This window comes from Leptodactylus fuscus, chromosome 3, assembly GCF_031893055.1.
Source record: "Leptodactylus fuscus isolate aLepFus1 chromosome 3, aLepFus1.hap2, whole genome shotgun sequence".
In the NCBI taxonomy this organism is placed as follows: domain Eukaryota; kingdom Metazoa; phylum Chordata; class Amphibia; order Anura; family Leptodactylidae; genus Leptodactylus; species Leptodactylus fuscus.
This window is the reverse complement of record NC_134267.1, coordinates 125654530-125676828: the sequence shown is the minus strand read 5'-3', so window position 1 is coordinate 125676828 and position 22299 is coordinate 125654530. Positions and strand designations below refer to the sequence as shown.

The 22299-nt window shown below is 42.6% G+C and overlaps 1 protein-coding gene across 4 annotated transcripts in view; it reads right to left on the bottom strand.

Annotated features, from left to right (window-relative positions):
* Positions 1–22299, bottom strand: part of PHIP (PHIP subunit of CUL4-Ring ligase complex) — a 102106-nt gene that overhangs the window by 31857 nt on the left and 47950 nt on the right. For all 4 annotated transcript variants that reach the window (XM_075268287.1, XM_075268288.1, XM_075268289.1 and 1 more), the window contains exons 19-24: positions 18850–19033; positions 16583–16706; positions 14114–14251; positions 10807–10901; positions 5728–5953; positions 2151–2270 (exon numbers count right to left, since the gene is read on the bottom strand). In XM_075268287.1, the coding sequence (XP_075124388.1) occupies positions 2151–2270; positions 5728–5953; positions 10807–10901; positions 14114–14251; positions 16583–16706; positions 18850–19033 (887 nt within the window). The remainder of the gene's footprint in view (positions 1–2150; positions 2271–5727; positions 5954–10806; positions 10902–14113; positions 14252–16582; positions 16707–18849; positions 19034–22299) is intronic.

Genomic DNA, 22299 nt, shown 5'->3' with positions numbered 1-22299 from the left:
GGATCTATTTTGAAGAAGAGTTGCTTGCAGATTTTTTTTTTTTTTTTTTTAACCATAGTCAGGAGTGGTTTGAAACGGAATGGGAAATATAAAAAAAGGAAGCACTGCAATAGAAAAGGCAACTTTTCCATAACATGGGGTCTTAGCCTTAATTATACTCAGATCCTGGAATCCTGCACTCTTTGGCCTTGTGTCACAAGAACTACGGCATAATATAATAGTATAATTAGCAAGAAGCTGCAGAATATCAATCTTTACTTTAAAGGGATCCTATCATTGAGAATGAATTTTTTGTCCCTAACACGTCGGAAGTCTTAAAGGCTATTCGTTTCCTACCTTTAGATGTCTTCTCTGCTCTGCCGTTCCGTAGAAATACTGGTTTTCGCCGGTATGCAAATGAGTTCTCTCGCAGCATTGGAGGCAGGCCCCAGCACTCAAACAGCACTGGGAGCGTCCCCAATGCTGCCAGAGAACTCTCCAGCGCCGCCTCCATCTTCTTCAGGAACATCATCTTCCTGTGTCTTCTTCCAGCGCAGGCTTTGAAACTTGTAGGCCTCGGGCAGAGCCTACTGCGCATGCCCGCGGCCACAAGAAAAATGGCCACTTACACAGTAAGTAAGCTGCCATTTTCTTGTGGCCTGTGGGCATGCGCAGACAGCATTGGGGACGCCCCCAATGCTGTTTGAGCGCTGGGGCCCGCCTCCAAGGGCTGTGAGAGAACTCATTTAAAAAACGGTATTTCTACAGAACGGCGGCATGGAGAATACATCTAAAGGTAGGAGACGAATAGCCTTTCTTAAGGCTATTTCGATGTGTTGGGGACAAAAAAAAAAAAATTCACTCAATTATAGGATCCCTTTAAATTTATAAGTAGACATCCCACCCCCAACTGCTCAGAGTACCTGAATTGCTTCTTTACTATACCATTATATAGCAAGCATTCTACTTGTTTTTTCGGTTTTATACAAACCTGAACTGACACAGAGTTTACACAATGCCTTGTAGCAAAAATATACAAACATGATGAATATAAACCAACTATAAAAGCAAAGCTTAACTTTGAAACAACTTTATTTTCTGGCAGCATTTGTGACAATAATAAATGTTGTAATCTACTCTAATGGAGTTATCCAGCTCTACAAAAATTATCTGCAAATATATCCACAGCAGTGCTAAATACTCACCTTTCATTGTGTACCCTTTTCTTGGCTTTATTTCCCATAATGCATCTGTCTGCTCTCACTCATTTGTTTGCTGGTCACAGGGGAGTGAGATTCCAAATGAAACCTCACAGCATCATGTGACTGATTTATTACCTGTGATTTCATTGGAGGGGAGAGACGACAGATTGCATGACAGGAAACGTAGTTTGCTAAAAAAAAAAAAAAAAAAAAAAAAAAAAAAAAAATTCACTGTATATAAAAAAGAGTGATACAAGAAGTCTGAAGTAAAATAAAGCCAAAAAGGATGCACAAGGGAACAGCGAGTAGTCAGCACTGCTGTGGATGTAATTGAAGATAGTTTTTGCATGCTGGCTAACCAGTTTAACAACAAATGTTGGCTTCACTTATGTACCTCATTTATTACTCTTTGCTTTAATCTGTACAGCGCTGTTCATTGTAGGTATACAGGCTTTAATAATAATGCAGAGAAAATTAGGTTGCTTTCAAACAGTTATATCTCAGGCACTAAAGCAGAGTCTTAGTTTTCACAAGACTCCAGAAACACTGTTATGTTATATAGTGTGCAAGATATAACTGTTAGAAAGGCTCCCCCTCCCACTTCAGTTTCTTCACATTATACCTTATTAGGGCCTATACACCCCTGGACTTCAGTGAACAGATTAATGCAGGAAATAAAAAAAGAAGGGACTGAATTGTTTTCCAGTGCAGCATTTTACAGCAAGGAGACAAAATTATTTAATACAGTGCATTACAAAAAATTTATTTCTGTCACAAATGCTGTCTAAAAGAAAAATGTTTTGCAGGTACTGAATAAAGATTTCATTTATATAGCTGGGAACTTCATTTGAGCAACTGCGATGTGGAATTTCAAGTATACATGTAACCTTATGCAAAAATATATAAATAATAAAAACTCAAGTATATTTAATTTACTTTAAAAGTAATAGTGAAAAAACAAGCAGATACCTCATCACCCATCTGTGGAACAAAGGGACATCGCCTCGGCATAGTGTCAGTAATCCACACAGAAGGCAGCCAGTCTTCCAGGGTCAAACCTTGTTCAGTTAGTGCTGCGACTGGTAAACGCTATAAAAACAAGAGATGGACAACCATACCATTATAGGGTTTTCTCTCGTGGATGTATGTAAAGTTTTGACGATTTTAGCATTTGAAAACTAAACTTTCAGACCACTTTTGCTTTCTGGCAGTATTTGTGTCATAAATACATTTTGTAATATACTTTATTAACATATTTTGGACCCTCTATGTGAAACCTGATTTTTTTTTTCACTCTTCCCCTTGCTTCTGCATTGAAAGCTGTTCCTGCCTCTCATTTATTGTTATTGTGTATGGGGCTGTGGAAGCTGTAGAGAAAATGAGGGTGGGGGTCACTTTAAACAGTTATATCTCGGACATTAAAAACGTACAAACTTGATTTTTGTAATCATATGGAAAGAGATTATCTTCTGCCTTATGACAATATTACAGGACCATCAATATTGTTAACATAGAGCTCACTGGTTGAAAATACAGTCGGGACTAGGATATCTATATGCAGATTATATATATATATTTATTATAAAATAAATATCCTCATCCAGTTTGTGTTTTCAACTAGTGATCTCTTCTATCATATGACTCGAACATCAAGTTTTTACGTTTTAGAATGTCCAAGGTATAACTGTGTGTAGGAAAAATGAGAGTAGGGGAGGGTCTCCAATTTACACAGCCCCGTACTCCTGTACATCACAACATTCAGTGAGAGGCAGGAACAGCTCTCAATATAAATACTGCCAGAAAAATCTAAAAGTTGTCCGAAAGTTTAATTACATTTTAAAGGAGTTTTCCAGGTCAAAAACACTTTTTCAAAAAACATTTGATAGTGTTATTAATAGGTCAATAAGGTAGGAGCCCCAATAACATCCGATTTCTGGGTTTCTCTGTGAGCTCATGACATTTGCTGCATTCGTTTACATGGGTATCATCCTGTTCTGTTTTCCTACAACTACCATGATGCCTTGTGCCATTCAGAGCTGACTCACACCCCCTCCCTCAAACCACCCTCTGTTTCCCTAGCTAACTCACCCACTACTACCCCTTCCTAACATACTCAAACCCCTCCCACCACATCATGCTTGCATGTCTTCCAGACAGGACCTTCTGGGCACGGGATGTCACTTCATTTGTGTTACTGCACATGCCAGCTATATCACGCCGGTGTTGGATGAGGGCAAATGTCAAAAAGAGGAAGTGATGGGGGCCACACGGTGGCTCAGTGGTTAGAACTGCAACCTTGCAGCATTGGAGTCCTGGTGTTCAAATCCCGCCAAGGGCAAAAAAAAAAACCAAACATCTGCTAGGAGTTTGTATGTTCTCCCCGTGTTTGCATGGATTTCTATCTCATATTCAAAAAAAAAAAAAAAAAAAACACAGACATACTGATAGGGAAAAATGTACATTGTGATCCCTATATGGGGCTCACAATCTACTTTTTTTAAAAAAATAAAAAAATTTTTTTTTTTAAAAAAAAAAAAAAAGGGAGGTGACCGACACCCAGATGAAGTGATGTCCCATGCCCAGAAGGAGAGTGTTAAACTTAGATTATAAAGATCAATTTAACCTGGGAAACCCTGAAATGACATAAGAGTGAAAATAGAGCTGCAAAAAACAAACATCTGACGCTAGGTTCACACCTGCGTTCAGGGTCTCCGTTCGGTGGTTTCCGTCTTCTGCATGCAAGAAGACGGAAACCACAGACCGGGTCCGGATGTGAGTGTTTTATGCTCTCCGCTGCGAAACCGTATTTTTTAAACCGGACACAGAGTACTGCATGTCCGACTGTGTCCGGATTTTAAAAAACGGTTTCGCGGCGGAGAGCATAAAACGCTCACCGCCGCTCACGGCCAGACAGCTTTCAAACCCATTCAAATGAATGGGTGAGAAAGAGTCCTGCAGGTTTCTGTCTCCTGCCTCTCTTTGGGTCAGGTCACACATGAAAACCGCCTAGCTTATTTGTGCGAGGTAAAAAACCTCGGGGAGTTTTTTTGACGCTGTTTTTTGCATTCCAAGCGGTTTTTGACGAGGTTTTTGCTAGCGGTTTTCGCTAGGGTTTTTTTTTTCCTATATGTGCTATAGAAACTGCAGGCGAAAACCGCGCGTTTTTTTGCAAAAAACCGCGCGGTTTTGTGTGCAAAAAACCGCGCGGTTTTGTGTGCAAAAAACCGCGCGGTTTTTTACCGCGCGGTTTTCGCCTCCCATTCACTTCTATGCAATTCTTCAGGCGTTTTCCGCCTGAAGAAAGGTCATGTCGCTTCTTCAGGCGGAAAACGCTAGGAGGAAAAAAAAAAGCTAGTGGTCTACATAGACCACCATGTTAAAGGAGAGGTTTTTGAAGCGAATTCCGCTGTCAAAAACCTCCCCTTTGCCCACGTGTGAACTAGCCCTTTTTGTGCAGGAAACGGAAACCTGCAGAATGGAGACCGGGCGCAGATGTGAACGAGCCCTGATTGTGACCGGTCATAGAACTATAGCTATCTAAACACATTAAATAAAAAACTGACTGCATTGTTCAGTCTTTATTTTATGAATATCCCATCAACATCCAAGACTGAATAAGCGCATCATTTTTACACTGGGATCTGAGAACTTGTGGACACACTGGCAATGACAGAGGGCCTTTTGAACTGAATCAATATGAATTTAAAGGGATCCTATCTTTTAAACACAATTGTTTCTCCCTAACATGCTGGAATAACCTTAAGAAAGGCTATTCCTCTCCTACCTTTCCTTTTCTTCTACGCGTCGCCGTTCGCCTACAATCCTGGTTTTTCTCGGTATGCAAATGAGCTCTCTCAAACAGCACTGGGGGTATCCCCAATGCTGCCAGAGAGCTCTCCAGCGCCGCCTCCATCTTTTTCTACGACGAGGTCTTCACCGCATCTTCTTCCGGCGGCGTCTTCTTACTTCTAGGCCTCGGGAAGCCGACTGCGCAAGCCCATGGCCACAAGAAAAATGGCCAATTCCACAGTATTGTAAGCGGCCATTTTCTCGTGGCCGGTGGGCATGCACAGTCGGCTTGCCCTAGGCCCGAGGCCTAGAAGTAAGAAGACGCGGGAAGAAGACGCGGTGAGGACCTCGTCGCAGAAGAAGATGGAGGCAGCGCTGGAGAGCTCTCTGGCAGCATTGAAGATGCCCCCAGTGCTGTTTGAGCGCTGGGATCTACCCCTAGTGCTGCGAGAGAGCTCATTTGCATACCGAGAAAAAACAGGATTGAAGGTGAACAGCGGCGCGGAGAAGAAAAGGAAAGGTAGGAGACCAAGCCTTTCTTAAGGCTATTCCGATATGTTAGGGAGAAAAAATTGTGTTTAAAAGATAGGATCCCTTTAAATAAAATCACACATTTATACTCCCAAGTAAATATCATCATCTTAATTATTTTATAAATGCAAAGATCAGCTTTGTTATTCAGAAAAAGCGTAGTGTGAAGTGTCAGGCTGCTGTAGTCTACAAGCACCCAGATAAGCCTATGCTAAGGTAGACTTACCTTTTTCTTCCTCTCTTTTGGTTTCTTTTTCCTAGGTGAGATATCTTTTTCCTCAGCTCCTTTCTTCCTATCTTTTTTATTTTGCTTTTGCTTAAATTTTTCATTGTCTTCTTCATCGTCCGAGCTGCTTTCTGCCTTCTTGTTTTTAAGTTTAGGCGTTTTCTTTGGTGGCTGCAAATTTATTCCTGCGTCAGCGGTCCAATCTGAGTAATCACTTGAGTAGTCACTAAAAACAATAAGGTGAATCTCTTATTTTCAAAAATTGTTCATTTGTAGATAAATTCTAACCTCTGGTTTAATCATAGATTCAAGAAGAATAAACATTTTGTACACATCTTAAAATGTGTTATCTTTCTTATGTATGGAGAAACCTTTTGTATAAGGGTCTCTAGAATTAGAAAGGCCAAAAGGAAAGCAAATAACATTTTCTTGTTTATATCATAGGGGAGGAGACGCACCATGGGTATAGGCCCGGCTACAAACCAGGAAATATGAAAAAATGTTGGGTGGGACACAGCTTCTGGGTCTACCTCTTTGAACATACTTCTCTGCAATAGTTGGTGGTTCTTTAGGCTATTTCCCTCTTCTCCACAGGGCCCCCTCCACTGCCATGTCCTCCCACAAAGAGTCCCAACCAACCTCTGGGACTATGCAGTGCTGTCAAGTGTTATATCTGCAGCCGATGTAATAAAAAAAAAAAAAACCTGCTATCCAGTTAACACGATCCCTTCTCCTCTCAGTGCCTCACATCCAAACCTGCCCAGGATTCTCCACAGACCCCCCCCTCCCCCCCAACAGGGCTGCCTCTCTGACCTAGGATCTGGCAACCTTATTAAACTTAAAACATACCTACATTACAAAGTATCACATTTTAAACTGTACTAAATAAGTTTTCATCTCCATTTTTCAGGCTGTTACCTTCTCCATATCATCCTATAAAGAGGGGAGGGAGGTTAGAAAAAAAACTCAGATAATTGCTGCTGTTACACTCTATTTAAACACTGCTAGGTCGTAGATAAGAGTCTGTGAAAAACACAAAATGAGGCAAATTAACCGGGAGAATCCTACTCAACCCTCCCTGTTCCAAGGAGTTGAATGTGTGCAGCTGAATACAGGGAGCATCACGGCTTAGTGAAGGAAACAGATATTCTTAATAGAGATGAGCGAACACTGTTCGGATCAGCCGTTCCGAACAGCATGCACCCATAGAAATGAATGGAAGCACCTGGCACGTACACTTTGCCGGCGGCCGGTCGCCGTGCCAGGTGCTTCCATTCATTTCTATGGGAGTCTGACATCTTCACTTGCGGACAGGGAAGGACGGGCACGGAGTGCAAAAGAACGCACCCGATGCCCATTGAAATGAATGACAGGTGTCACGGACACCTAGTGTCCGCTCCTAATGTCCGTGACAGATTTTGAGCGGACACTACCTGTCGGACACCGACGGTAGTGTGAACGCTCCCTAAGTAATGTTTTTGGGGGGGTTTGTTTATGTTTATTCACCATTCCTGGACCTCTGCTAATTTTACTCTGAGGTCTGAAAAGAGTTTTTGTCCAAAATTCAACTGCAGATGAATCCTTGCAATTATTGTAATAACCGAACAGAAATAACTGCCGTGAACAAAATCACGACGTTATCAGGGTTGACTTATGGTTTTGTTGTTCGAGGCTACTCTTCCTTTGGCAGGCTTTGCCTCCCTCAGTGATCCTTTGGCTCAATAAGGACCGTTCCCTGGAGATCCTCCCCTGGATAAACAGGATAAGCTTGTTTCTGCATGCCTCAAAAGCACCTTTGCGATGCCTCTCTGTAGATGGCTCACCAGTCAGACACAGTTGCTGCCAATACGGCGACATTCAGCTGTACAGTTTGGATTTGGTCATGGAATGCAGAATCCACCATCAAAAAGTGGTCATTGCTCAACCCAACTCAGGACGAACTGGAAAGGCTTTTTGGAGAGAACCTTTGAGAAGCTCATATCTGAGTCTACGAGAGGAAAAAGCTCTCTCCACCCTCAATGATGTTTCATCCACCCTACTACTACCATGCATTCATGACTCCCATTCCCACTTGAAGGCCCTCCTTCAAGACCAGCATGGCAGTCTCACCCCAATTCCTCCAGACCTCCTTCTTCCAAGTACTCCACTATCTTTCCCGAATTGGGATTCCTCAGTTGGGGAGACAACAGCTTTAAGAGACCAAGCATGCCAGCGTTGATGATGCCTGGGTCCGAGAGATGCTGTCGATTGGCTACTCCATCGGTTTCTTCACACTTCCTCCATTAGGAATTCTTGAGCCCAGTACTTGTCTATGGACGAGCGCTATCAGGAGGGGAGGGAGGCTTTACTGACTGTCAGAAACGCCCTTCTGACGGTGAAGAGCTATTGTACCAGCACCGATAGCATTTCACCGGGGACACAGATCGTGAAAGCAAGACAGTGCGCTAAATTCAGCGCACTGTCAGCTTTCTAGCGGTATATAAAACCGCATGTGCCCCAAGTGATGAAACGTCCTCTTTCATCTAAATCCATTCAGCCATTTTTGTGTGGTTGAGTGACAAACATTCAAACCCACAAATTAATTTTGCACATGTTGAACTCTAATTTTTAGGAGGTGTGGTGGATATAACATTTTGCTTGGTTTACAATTTTAGCAACTAAAATAAATTGGCATTTTTAAAAATTTTTCGAAAACATAAAATCAACATAGATCAGAATCAGAATACCAATATAAATCAAAATAGCATAAAAGGTGAATGTTCATATGCAATACCAAGTGTCTACTTTCAAGAAATAGATTAGGTATGGGGGTAGGGGGGCGTTAGTCTGTTTTTCTTCCGTTGCAATTTAGGTTTTACTTCTCCATCTCAAAATTGTGATAATTGCCTTGGCTACCAGACATGCAAAATATCCGAAAACCTCTGGCAGTTAAATAGTTATTGGTGTGTCTGTTGAAGCCAAGGTGCTAGGGCGTGGTGGTTTTTCAGTCTGTTATTCAGACCATGCTCAAGGCTTGCAAATCCCAGTCCATTAAAATCTATCATCACAGGTGAAAAGCCCATGTGAGGTGGTGCGAGTGTCAAGACTTCCATCTGCTTTTCTTTTGTATCCTGAAACTCCCAGCATTTCTACAATTTGATCTGGATGAATTTCTCGGTCTGTCTTCTCTTAAGGGGCAGGAGTTGGTCCAGTACATTCTTTTTCAGAAAACACTGGCCTTCTGTCAGACTTTCTTGCAGAGAGTGGCACACTGTATCCCCCTCTCACCATCCTCCTGTGAAACCATAGGACTTCAATCTAGTCCTCGAGTTTCTCTAAGCTCCACCCTGCAATTCACTGTGTGAGATCTCTCTTCATCCTCTCTCTTGGAAGGTTGCTTTCCTGGTGGCTGTCATATCCATCTCTGAGCCGGCTCTTCTGTCCCAAGAAGCCCTTGTTTCTTTTCCTCCACAAGGACAGTCATTCTCTGTCCGCCCCATCTTTCCTCCCCAAACTGGATTCCTATTTTCACATCAACTAGGACATAGTCTTGCAGTCCTTTTGTCTTTTACTATTTCATCGACCCCTTCCGTTGTTCAGACTCCTTGTTCATTCTCCGTGAGGGCCTCTGCAAATACCTGGCCACTTCTAAGATATCTGTCTACAGATGGATTTGGTCTGCTATAAGAGAGACCTATAGAACTAAGGATAGGATGCCACCAATCTGGGTGACAGCTCACTCTAAGATTTGTTGAAGCCTCCAGTGCTGTTCGGCAACAGGCTTCCTACGCCCAGGTCTGCAAGGCTCCCACCTGGGCCACTGTCAAAACTTTTACTATAATCTACCAGATCCATTCTATGGCCTCTGTCAATGCCAGTTTGGGCCATAAGGTTATGCAGATGGAAGTGTGCTAGGTTTCTTGCAAGACTGTTTTCTTCTCGCCCTCTGGGACTGCTTTTGGATGTCCCATGGTGTCATTACCGCTAATAATATAAACGAGAAAAATTATTTTTGTACTCCCTCAGTAGGAGTGCCAAAGGAACATCAGTTCCTTTGTGTCCTGAATTGTAACCAGTCAAAAATGTCACAGCACCACAAATCATAAAGTAAGGGAGTATTCGGTTGATTAGCCACAACATTTTAGGATGGGAATACTCATTTAAAGTGTTCTCTCTTTTATTCTGACAGCTGCATGCTACCCAAATAAGAAAAATACCTGGGCAATGACTGGGGATGAACCAAGCTTAATGGCTTTAGTGTCAAGGAATTTAAAGAGAACCTGTAAATTTTATAATGCTTTCCTCAGTGTGGACATCACAATGAGCCAGACAAGACCTCTTTAAGTCTAGTGCAGGCTTTTTGTTATCTGAAGATTCCTTTAAATTGAGTCTGTCAGCATTAAATTGGTTATAAACCAAATCACAGTACCTTGTAGAAGTGATATTACAGATTCCAGATATGGATGTTATTTGTCTATGGAACCCAATAATATGCAAATTACTTTAATCATATACAAAATGAAGGGAAAAGAAGCTGAAACCAGAGCCCAAACAAGAAAAACACACAATTCCAAAGCACTTTTCCCCCACTGGCGGTAATATTTACCTTAAAGGGATTCTAAACACTGGGAAAACTCATTTTTAACTAAGAATATATTCAGTGAGTTCAGTGAGCACTATCTGCTTTCTGTACACAGAGGGGGAGGTGAATGCAGGGAGGCTGATGAGTCAGCAGCCGCCCCCTTTGTACGCAGATCACACAAGCAGTGCTCAGAAAATCACAAACACTTCCAGGTGCACGCTGGAGGCTAATTAGCATATCAATAAAAGTGTGCTAATTCAAAAACATCTGGGAGGATTTACAAACGAAAGGTATGTGTGGAATAGCCTTTCTAAAGGCTATGCAAATAGCTTATTAGTTTGCTTATTAGTGCCTGAACTACATTTCATGGCTATCAACATGAAACAAGGGACCCATATACTGTATCTTTACAGGGGCCCTCTACTGTGTGCATGTGTGTCTGCCACTAGACAGACAATGCTGAATGTTTTTCAAGCAAACATTATAAGTGGTCATAAAAAATATGAGGCTTAATTTACCTTGAACTACTGCCATCACTGTTCCAGTTAGGTTTATCTTCATCTTCAGATGTGGCACCACTTGCCGCCACTACTTCACTTTCAGCATCACCTTCCTAGTTGGAAAAAGAAAAAATTTAAATCACTACAGTGTGTGTGTGTGTGTGTGTGTGTGTGTGTGTGTGTGTGTGTGTGTGTGTGTGTGTGTGTACATACACATACACACATACACACACACACACACACACACACACACACCCACACCCACGGAAGGAAGAACAAAAAAGGATTTTTGTACTCAAAGTAAAATCTGTTTCTCAACATTTTCACTGAGGGACACAGTGGGTATTACCCTGGGCACTAGGAGACTTGACACTAGAGGATGGGAAATACACAGCTATGCGAATCACCTAGCACGCAGCTGCTTGCAAAAACTTGCGATTCAAACTGACATCGTCAGAAGTCACAGAGTAGATCTTGTAAAATTTTGTGAAGGTGAGCATGGAGGCCCAGGTGGCAGCCTTGCAGACCTGGGCGGCAGTAGCCAAACAGCCCAGGAAGCTCCAACAGCTCTCATGGAATGAGCCATCATGCGTAATGGCAGCTTACCCTTAAGCCAATATGCGAGCCATCCTTCTTGGGAATGGTGAACAGGTTGTAGTAGTAGCCCTGGAAGCGTTCTGAAGATGATGACTCCCTGCCGCTGGAGAGTAAAGACGGCCTGAAATAAAGCAGCTGCTCGAGTGGGGGAAGAAGGAAAATTGGATGGAAAAAATCCTCTTGGGAGGGAGGAGAAATCTATGACGTAGCCGATCGACATCACTTCTTGGACCAAGGGGTCGTAGACGCTGGCAAGCAAAATCTTCCAGAAGGAGGGCAGTCATCCCCCCCACCTGAGAGGCCCCGAGTAAGGGAAGGCCTTCATGCAGAGTTGGGCTTGGAAGCAGTAGACCTGGAGAACTTGGTGCGGGACGGCCAGGTGGGACTGGGCTTGAAAGAGGGCTTCTTGGATCAGGAGTCCTGAGAACACTGTCCCTCCAGAGTGAGTGGTGGAGCCATGAAAGGAGCATTTCAAGAACGTATCCAAACCGTACGACGGATAGCCATTACGTTGGCAGCCGCCTTAGCAGAATCACAAAATATTTGGAAATGTTCAAAATTTGTGAGACAAGTAGCTGGTTGTTCTGGAGAGCAGCTTCATCTGACAGATTTGCCTAGAGCTGTTTGGGCCAGGAAATGAAGGCCTTGAAAACCAAAGAGGTAGAAAAGGAAGGCCGCATGGAATAGCCAGCCGCTAGAAAAACAGCCTTGGTGAGTGAATCCACTTTTTTTTGCCTGTGGGATCACTAAGAGGCAGAGTCTGTTAAAAGGCAAAATAGTACCCTTGGAGAGCCTAGCTATTGCGGGATTCACCACAGGCTCTAACTACTTGGAAACGCACTTGTCTGAAAAGGGAAAAAATTCCTGGTAGAAGACAGCGGACAGTCCGGGTGAAGCCACTGTTATTTCAAGATGTGGTCAAACGCCCCATGGTTGGGAAACACCAGAGGAGGGAGGTGACTGTGATGGAAAGAGTTGTCTTCTTGAAAGACAGACTCTGGTTCCTCAGATATCCAAACAGTATCTATAACCGCAATTAGTGGCAGATATAGATGTGCCTAGCTGAGGCCCCTCCCCTCAGAATTGACACGCAGAAAAACTCCAGTGCTGGCTGAGAGGTCAGAGTGACCTACTAGCCAACAGCAAAGCCCCAGGCGTGGCTGGAGGTCAGTACAGCCCGAAAAAATGGGCAGCCTTAATTGTGGCCTAGGCGCCTGCGAGCAGCAGAGCTTGCATAGACGTCCGACCAGTAGCGATGCTCCGCCGGCCCAAAGTAGAGCTCAGGAGGCCTGCCGGCGGACTCAAAGACCTGAAAATAGGTATCGGGGGTCATGTGGTGGGGAAGCCCTTGGTAGAAGAGGGTCCCCACCCCCATTCTTTCATAATAAACATGGTGGCATAGTGTGGTGCGGGGGGTGGGGGACTAGTGTGCACACTGAAGACCCCTCTGCACCTGAAAGAATAAAATAAAAACAAACAATGTAAGACAGAAAGACCTGAGTCAGGTCGTGTCTGTCTCCTACGGACACTAGGTTTCAACTGATTTGCACCATGTCTGCAAGAGGGGTATTGCCTGGAGGTGGAGCCAACAGACTTTTTTTTTTCTACTAGTATCAAGCCTCCTATTGGCCGGGCTAATACCCACAGTGAAAATTAGGTGAGAAAAGGTAATATATTCTGAATAAAAATGTGCTATTAGCTGTGCTTCCTTGGCCCTATTCATTCAACAAATAGGAGCTGCAAAAGTGCGGCCGCAAAACTGGACACGAATAGAACCTGCCCTGAGTTTTGTGGCCTGGACTGTCAGCCCACACAAGGGACCATGTAATTCATTGCCCTGTGAATGGGCTGCAGAAATGAATGGGTCAGTGTTCTATCTGGGAAAAACCTGGATAGCACACTGAATCACACCACAGTTATCTGCAAGAGGCCTTAATATTATATAATAAAGTTTAAGGGAATGTTCTCACTAATGACATTCTCAGGATAGCGGATGATTGATGTGATAATCAGGGGTCCACAAATGCACCAAATTTCACCATCCTTACATTCATTTATGCATGAGGGGTAGGGAGCCACCTAGAGTATCCACGACTCCTCTAATTTGATTTGTTTTTCTCTGTGTTATCCTGTTGCATTATTCATGCATCTTGCCTGATGATATGTACAATATGCTGAATTGCTCCGATTTTTAGGCTCTGCTGGACGGTTTGAAGCACGTGGGCTACATTGTGAGCCCGATATGGACTGAGGGGTTGATAGTGTGGCATTTTTTTCCATTTTTGGGTATGCTTTTGTGAACCCGTTTTCTTTTTTTGTACAATATGTTACACGTTTGTGCCTTGTTATTATGTGTGGTACACACTTTTCAATTAAATAAGTTTAAAAAAAATTCACTGTCCTGTATTTTCTTTAGGACTGTTATGAGCTATCATAAAAGTAAAAATTTAGCAATGGCTGAACAGTATAGAAAAGGACACACACAGAAAAGTGTCTAAATACTTAAAAGGTAAGCCAGGCTTATATAAGTTTACGTAATTGCTAGAAGAGACGTAAAGCTAGATGCACACAACCAAGTGTGCAATCCGAGTGGGGCGCTGATGCTCTGTTCTGATACAATAATTATATAGCGCAGGTCCTAAACTGCTCTGTGATATTGAAATGGGTTTGAACCCATTGCCTAGGTACTATATGCATTAGAAAAACAGTTGATGTACTATAATCTTACTTCTGAAGAGCTATTTTCATTCTCTAGGTCTTCTGAAGGTCCAGCTTGTTCTTCTAAAGTAGCCCTTGTTCGATAATTATGCTGTCCAGCTGGCTGCCTTCTCTCATCCCCAGGATCCAATATTGGCTCGTGAGAATTCTGTAGCCAAGAGGGGAAAAAAAAGAAAAGATAGCTGAAGCACACTACCATATTTAGTCCAGCGTCGATACTCCTAGGTTAGGTTGATTGTTAAACTTGGTTACATTCAAGCGAAGCAAGAGAGAAGAAAAGAACAATGCATATACTTAATGGAAACCCAAATGTTTAAGAGGGTGGGGGGGGACGACAAAAAAAAACCAAAACACAACAGCTATAGATCTATCTATATACAGAATATGACACATACATACAGTATATATAAATATATATATCACACGCACGCAAATACACACTTTTTTTTTTTATACACGCATGGAAAAATTGTTGGTACCCCTTGTTTAATGGAAGAAAAACCCCACAATAGTCACAGAAATAACTAAAATCTGACAAAAGTAATGATAGATCAAAATTTTATGAATTTGTATTGCTCCTGTACATTGAAATGTCGGGAATGCACAGTAACGCTCCCTTCTGAGCACTACTGCACATGCCCAAGCGCCATTTTCTTGTGCGCTTTCTTCTAGTGTCCACAAGAAAATGGCGCTCGGGCATGTGCAGTAACACTCAGAAGGGAGCGTTGCTGTGCATGCCTGACATTTCAATGTACAGGAGCGATATGAGGTGATGCTGGAGGCGGTTACAGGGAGAGAGGAGGAGGAATTTTCGGAGCTCAAACAAAAGAGGGGGCAGTTTGAAGGTATGACGCAGGAGGTGCACGGGAGGCTTGGAGGAACGCCCAGGCTGTATTTACATATCGGTTTTACCGGTATGTAATAAAAACAGGGGAGTCTTTGTAAAAACGATTAGCAGCACCTGATATAGCCTTTTTAAACGCTATTCAGGCATATGAATTTCTCAAGTGGCAAAATTCTAATGATAGAGCCCCTTTAACAAAAATCCAAAACTGTGGCAATTTTATTTTTTTTTTCTCTAAAATTCTGACAACCGTAACTTTTTTATACTTCCACATACAGGGATGTATAGGGCGCCTTTTTTTTTTTGCGCAGGACCAAATGTACCTTTAAGTTATACCATTTTGAGGAATTGCTTTTGCTTTGATCACTTTTTATTCAAATTTTTATCAGAGGCAAAACAGTGAAAAAACAACATTTTGTCACTTTTAATATTTTTTTTTTTCCCCCCAGCTTTGGAGTTTACCATACGGGAAGAAATATTATTTAAAATGGCACCTTGGTCAGCTTTGACTGAGGCGCCAGAGGGGTTAATGCCCACGATCGCAGCGGGCATTAGCGCCGGGTGTCTGCTGTATAAAACGGCCTCCATCTTTAAACACCAGGTATCCGCCGTACTAGTATGGCAAATGTTGGAAAGGGGTTAACTTTTACTACTTCTTATGATATGGCGCACACTGAAGCATGCAGTCTGTTTTCATTTTGTTCTTTTCTCTATTGCTGTGAATCATCATCTGTAACATGCATACGAATTTCGACTCACTCTTTTGTAAAAACCTAGCTTCACAATGTAACCTGCATCTGACCCAAATAGAAAACATTCTTGTACATAATAATGTTGCTTTCTCACAGAAACAGTTTAGATACATATTCTAGAAGGTGGAGGTATTAACCAGAGTTCAATACGTTATGGCTGCTTCACATCTGCATTCAGGGATTCCGTACCCCTCTCCACATGAAAAATAAGGTAACTGCTTTCTTTATGTGCATTAGGGCTAGCTTACACACAACTACCGTGTGCATATTCCGTCGCGGCTTCCGCGGCAGTACACGGCATCCAGTCGCAGCTTTCCGCTCCGGAATAAGCCCAAATGAATCGGCCTAGTCCGGAAGGTGCTGTCACGAGGCGGACACCGCGGAAAACGCCTGAAGAAAGGGCCGCTAGAAGAAAAAAAAAAAAAAAAAAAAAAAGAACACTAGCGGTCTACATAGACCACCATTTTGAGGGGACGGACTATGACGTGGATTCCGCACCAAAATCGGAGGCCTTAAATCTCTGTGCGGGGGGGGGGGGGATATACTGAAAGGCAATCTATTTATTTATGTTACGTCAGCAAATGTTTTTTTATATCATTGTAAATACCAGTCATCCATTACCACAGGTTTTATTGCTCATCCTACAATAGTAGCATTTGCTCAACAATAAAATTCAGGCATATACGTCACTAACACAATATAAGAATTTTTACTTCCCACAACTAGTTTAAATATGATCTAATGTGTAAAGTGTTAGAAGGGTTAATGCACTTCATTAAGATGCATAATACAGAGGCTACAGCCTGCTAAATGGCGTATACACTAAGTCCATGTACCTTCACAATCTTCCTTTCAACTCATCCGTCAGACTGAAGCAACTCACCTTTGAGCAAGAGACTGCTTTATTTTCTCTAATAGTGTGGTTTGAAAGGGATTTTCTCTTTTCCTCTGCTTTGTAAAGATGTATTTCCTCTTCTCCTTTTGCAGTTCTCCATTCCTCCTGTTTGCTAAAGAAATAAGGAGGAGAATTACATTGACAATATGTATACAGACTTTTGAATGAATTTTTCAAGCTAAGGACATATTTCATACATATTGACAAGGGGGTTACCAACTGCTGTATCTCTGACCATATAGCAGCTAGGAATCTTGCCACCATACACCAAAAGGAACAAGTTGTGGGGTTATACAATTGAGAAGTAGCAGATATCCCAAAGATCTGAATATCATCAAATATTCACGCATCTAGCTCTAATCTAGCATGTAAGAGGGGCAAAAAGCCAGAAGGAAAGCCAGGTGTTTTTAGCCACATGAAAACAACAAAAAATGGATCAAAGTGGTGTGTAGACATGCCAGTTATTGTCCAAGACCTTGATTTAATCACTCCCCTAGATTACTACTAGCCTAATCTGAGATGTCAGCACTGTTCAACAGTGTGTGTCCCAGAGGTTGGGAAAAAGACGACAAACTGGAGTGACACCAAGATGTACACAAAGGCAAACCTCTGCACAGACAAACTGACTGTTAACTTGCCATTTAGTGATCCATTCTGCACTGGAAGGAAATTTGGAAATCATACTGTATCCCAAGTCTAGGGTGGCAAACATTTTCAACACAAACCATCAGAAGCAGTTTGCATGACACTGGGCTTTGAACCAGATGCCCATCTACAAAAGTTCTATTGACCTCACACTACTGCTCTTAAAAGACTATCATAGCAAGAAAGCAGTGCAGGCTAAAATGGAGATAGATCCTCTTCAGCAATGAATTCCGTTTTTGGCTTGGACATAGTGATAGCCAGAGATTGATCAGGTAACCACATGGGCAATGCCATGAAGCCACTTTCACAAGGCAACATCACACTGGTCCTACTCCCGGGAATATGGTGTGGAGTGGCATAACATATGGTAGCCAGACCGCTAAAGTTTAAATTTACAGTATACTAACAATTTGCCATTAAATTGCTTTGGTTGTGCAACCAGCGGTACAGCCATTTTTCCAGGAGCCGTTTTCAGCAGGACAACACCAGGCTGCATGTTGCTTGTGCTATTGTAAGCATGCATGAAATCGAGCAACTGCAATTGTGGGGAGACAGCTGTCAGTGACAGCTTGACTTCCAAAGAGAAGGCAAGGAATGTATATTACAGTCTTTCCTGATCACTGTATATACAGTGCACAATGATGTCATGTGTCTGATAGGTGCTGGGGAACAGCACAAGCTCTTACACTCTATATATACTAGGCATAAAGAAATTTCTTTATTTCATGAAAAAGGTTACAATAAAAACAGTGCAAACTCAACTGTCCTTTTGTCAGGATATGCCATAAATGTCTGATATGTGTGGGTGCAAGATGTGGGACCTGCACCCATTTCTAAAATGAGTCCCCCCAGCCTCTGTGCTCTACTATTTACTTGGCTGACCAGACTTTCAGCCATGGTAGGGTTTTACAGAAACAGCGTAGCACTAAGCAACATAGAATAATGAACTATGTCACTTCTAAATCTCAGAGTCACGGAAACCGCCTAAGGGAGGGTTCACACGGAGTAACGTGCCGTGTGATGTGGCACGTCTACGCCGCGTGAGCTTTTGCGGGCCGTATACACTCCCATTGATTTCAATGGGAGCCGGGATCGTATACGCGGCGCTATTTTGCGGCCGTGATTTTGCGGCACAGAGGCTGAGAGGGGCCAGTTTAGAGAAAGGTGAGATCCCCAGGTGTGGAACCTACAGCCATCAGACATTTATGATCTACATCACCACAGATAGGCCATAAATGTTTTTCATGGGAAACCTCCATTAAAAAGAGAGGCTGCCACCTTCCCGAAACATTCAACTTCCACCACAATGTTACAGAGCCCATTCCAATGATATGACAGGTTTAAAATGTACACAGTTTATCACTCATTGCTCTGTATCACTGTGTGGGAGTTGAATCTGCTTGGGGGAGCAGGTAGACTCCAATTAATACGCAACACATACTCAAAACTAGTCTAACATCTAAACATATGAAACTTAGCAAAACTGGTTGCCCATAGCAACCAACCAGATTATATTTCTTTTTTAAAGCTTCACTTTTTATAAATCTCTGTCCTAAAAAAAATCATATCAAAGTGTCAAGTGTTATATTAAGTCATGCAACATGTTTTACCTGGCTACTGCAGGTGGAAGCTCCGGTACCACTACTCTACGACTCCAAGCTACAAGGTCACGTTCTGTAGCCATTTCACTTCTAGGTGCATTGCTGTGCATTTGTCGAACACCCTCAATTTGACCACTGCGTCGTAAGCCAATATTTGGGGGTGAATGAACTTCAGAAGTAGAACTCACGGAAGCTATAAAATATAAATTAAGCACAGTCAGAATGTGACTTTACTTCCTGACAGACTACTATATTTACTCAAGGTTCACATCGCATTCGGGTTTCCAGTGAGAAACCTAATCCGCTTAAAAAAAAAAAAAAAAAAAGTGATTAGACTCATCGACTTTAATGCGGTCTGCCGGGGTTTCGCCTGAAAAGGGCAAAAGAAATGCGTAGAGATAAGAGATGCTAGCAGGACTTTTCTCTCTCTTTGTTTTAAAGCAGAATGGGGAACGGAATCCCCCAATGGAGAGCTAGCGATGGTGTGAATCTAGCCTTTCAGGGCTATTCCCTTATTGGCATTTATGGCTATACCATTAGGATATGCTATATATTCCAGATAGTGGTGGGTTCCACCTCTGAGAGGGTCTCAAGAAGGCAGCCCCATTGCATTTATTCAGTAGTGAATGAGACAGGGCTGTCGGCTTTCCCGATCTGTGCCCCGGGTAAAGAGCTTTCGGTCCTGGTACCGTAGCTCTTTAGTCAGAAGGGCTTTCCTGACAGTCTGTCAAGAATGTCCTTCTCCACAGCAGTGCCTATCGCGCTGTACAATGTGAATGGGGAGGAACGCCCCCTCCCCTCCTGATAAAGCTCTTTACCCAGGGCAAAGATCGGGAAAGCCGACTGTGCGCTGAATTCAGTGCACCATCGGCTTTCCAGCAGTATATAGAACTGCCTGTGCCCCAAACCATGAAGGGTCCTCTTTAAAAAAAAAAAAAAAACAGATCCTTGTTCCTTCCTCTTCTGGTGATTTTATGAAGATATGAGCATGCAGATGTAGGCCTAAGTGATATGCATGAACTCCAAGCATGTTGAACTCAAAACAAATATTAGCTACCGTATATACTCGAGTATAAGAAGAAAAAGCCCCCCTCGACTTATGCTGGAGTCAAGAAAAAAAATCTCCTATAAAGTAGTGGGGGGGGGGGGGGGGGGAGAAGCTTTAAAAATAAATATTATAAAAAAGTTAAATAAATAAAAGTTCTAAATCCCTCCTTTCCCTATAATACATATAAAAATAAAAAGTGATTGTGAAACACATACACATTAGGTATCTCTGTGTCTGAAAGTGCCCGGTTACTGAATATAGGGTATCTGCAGTGCTCCTGTTCCGCCGGGAAGGGGTTAATAGGAGCTGAATTCGAGGGGGGGGGGGGGACCCAGTCCTCAAGCTCAAGGAAGGGGCAGACTGACAACCAAAACACCCCCTCCCCTTCCCCAGCAACTACTGCACCCAAAAACTCCGGCCATTTTAATTTTTGAAATTTACCAGTAGCTGCTGCATTTCCTCCCTAGGCTTATACTCGAGTCAATAAGTTTTCCCAGTTTTTTGTGGTAAAATTAGGGGCCTCGGCTTATGTTCGGGTCGGCTTATACTCGAGTATATACGGTAGTTATGGGGGGGGGGGGGGGGGTTTTAAACTCTAAATAAAAATTGCATGAAGATGCCTGTCGTATACAGTGCCAAGGGGCATTTTGACAATGTTGCAGGTGTCTGCTTTTAGAAAATCTATAGGTATTGGGGGTTAGTATGACTTTTTTGTTATAATTTAGATTTTATTTGAACATCTCAAAAGTATGAAAATTGTCAGAGCTACCAGAGGTGCAAAGTGTCTTAATAACACTCCTTTCATTAAAAGGGTTAGTGCATCAGTTTAACCCCTTCAACCAAATTAATTTTTTATTTTTCCAATTTTCATTTTTAACTCCCTGTCTTCAAAAATCCGTAACATTTTTACTTTTCCATTTACAGAGCTATACGAGGGCTTAATTTTTGCAGGACAACTTCCCATTTAATATTCTGTACAATGTACCGTATTTTTCGGACTATAAGACGCACTTTTTTTCCCCCAAATTTGGGGGGAAAAGAAGGGTGCGTCTTATAGGCCAAATGTGGCGCCTGGCATCCGCTGTAATAGAGAGGCGGAAGCCGGCAAGTGATAGACGCCATTACAGGTGCCGGGGCCTGCGACATCGCTGCGCTTCTCTGCCCTACATGAAGCCAGCAGCGGGAGCTGGCTTCATGCAGGGCAGGGCAGCGATGTCTCAGGCCCCGGCGTCTATCCCTCACCGGCATCCGCCTCTCTAGTACAGCGGATGCCGGGTCAGTATCAGCGGCCCCTTCTCCCCCGAACCTGTGCCTCCCCCGTACCTGTAAAGATGCAGGCCGGCTCCTGCGCGGCGATATCGCAGGAGCCGACCTGTTCGGGTGACAGCCGGGAGCCTAATGAGGCTCCCGGGCCTGTCACTGCTATATTAGTATTGCGGCTGGTCTCTATGACCAGCCGTAATACTAATAGACAGAATGTCCCATAGACGGCAATACAGTTGTATTGCCGTCTATGGGACTTGCAATCAAGCGACCGCAGGTTCTAGCCCCGGGGGGGAAGAATAAAATAGTAAAAAAAAAAAAAAAAGCTTTAAAAATATATAATAAAAATATGAAATAAATAAAAGTTCTAAATCACCTCCTGTCCCTAGAATATATATATATATATATATATATATATATATATATATATATATATATATGTATATGTATATGTAGAAGACCATATGTCATAAACCACCGTTTTTGTTTTTTTTTAAAATAAAAGGTGATCTAAGCAATAGACATTCCCCAAAATGGCAAACTAAAAAGTACTTCTGGCCCCGCAAAAAAAAAAAAAAACACTATGCGTCCCCGTACAGCTGCAGGGTCACCTGTCAATGTGGCCTTGCAGCTGTTGCAAAACTACAACTCCCATATATTAAAATATTTTACCAGTTTTTGCTTCAAAATTTTTTTTCCCTATTTTCCTCCTCTAAAACCTGTGCGTCTTATAGTCCGAAAAATACGGTAATAGGAAGCTAGAAAAAAAATTCAGAATAGGGTAAAATTTAAGAAAAATTGTGTTTGCACAAATTTCTGTGCAGCCAAAACTAGATGTCACCTGTATTCTATAGGCTTGTACAATTCCAGGGACAACAAAAGTTATAAAGTTTTTATTTTATAACCCCACCCCCTCCAACACTAACTGTAGTGGAAAAAAAATAAGTTATATGCTAGTAGACTGGGTGTTTTCAGACACCGGCATACCTAATGTGTATTTGTTTAATGGGGCGTTCACACTAGCGTCGGTGTCGTACAGCTAGTGTCCGATGCTAATGTCAGCTGTGTCCGTTACATTTTGCACTGATTTAATGGGACATCATGTGCGTTCTTTTACATTCCGTGTCTGTCCTTAAGTTACATGTAGG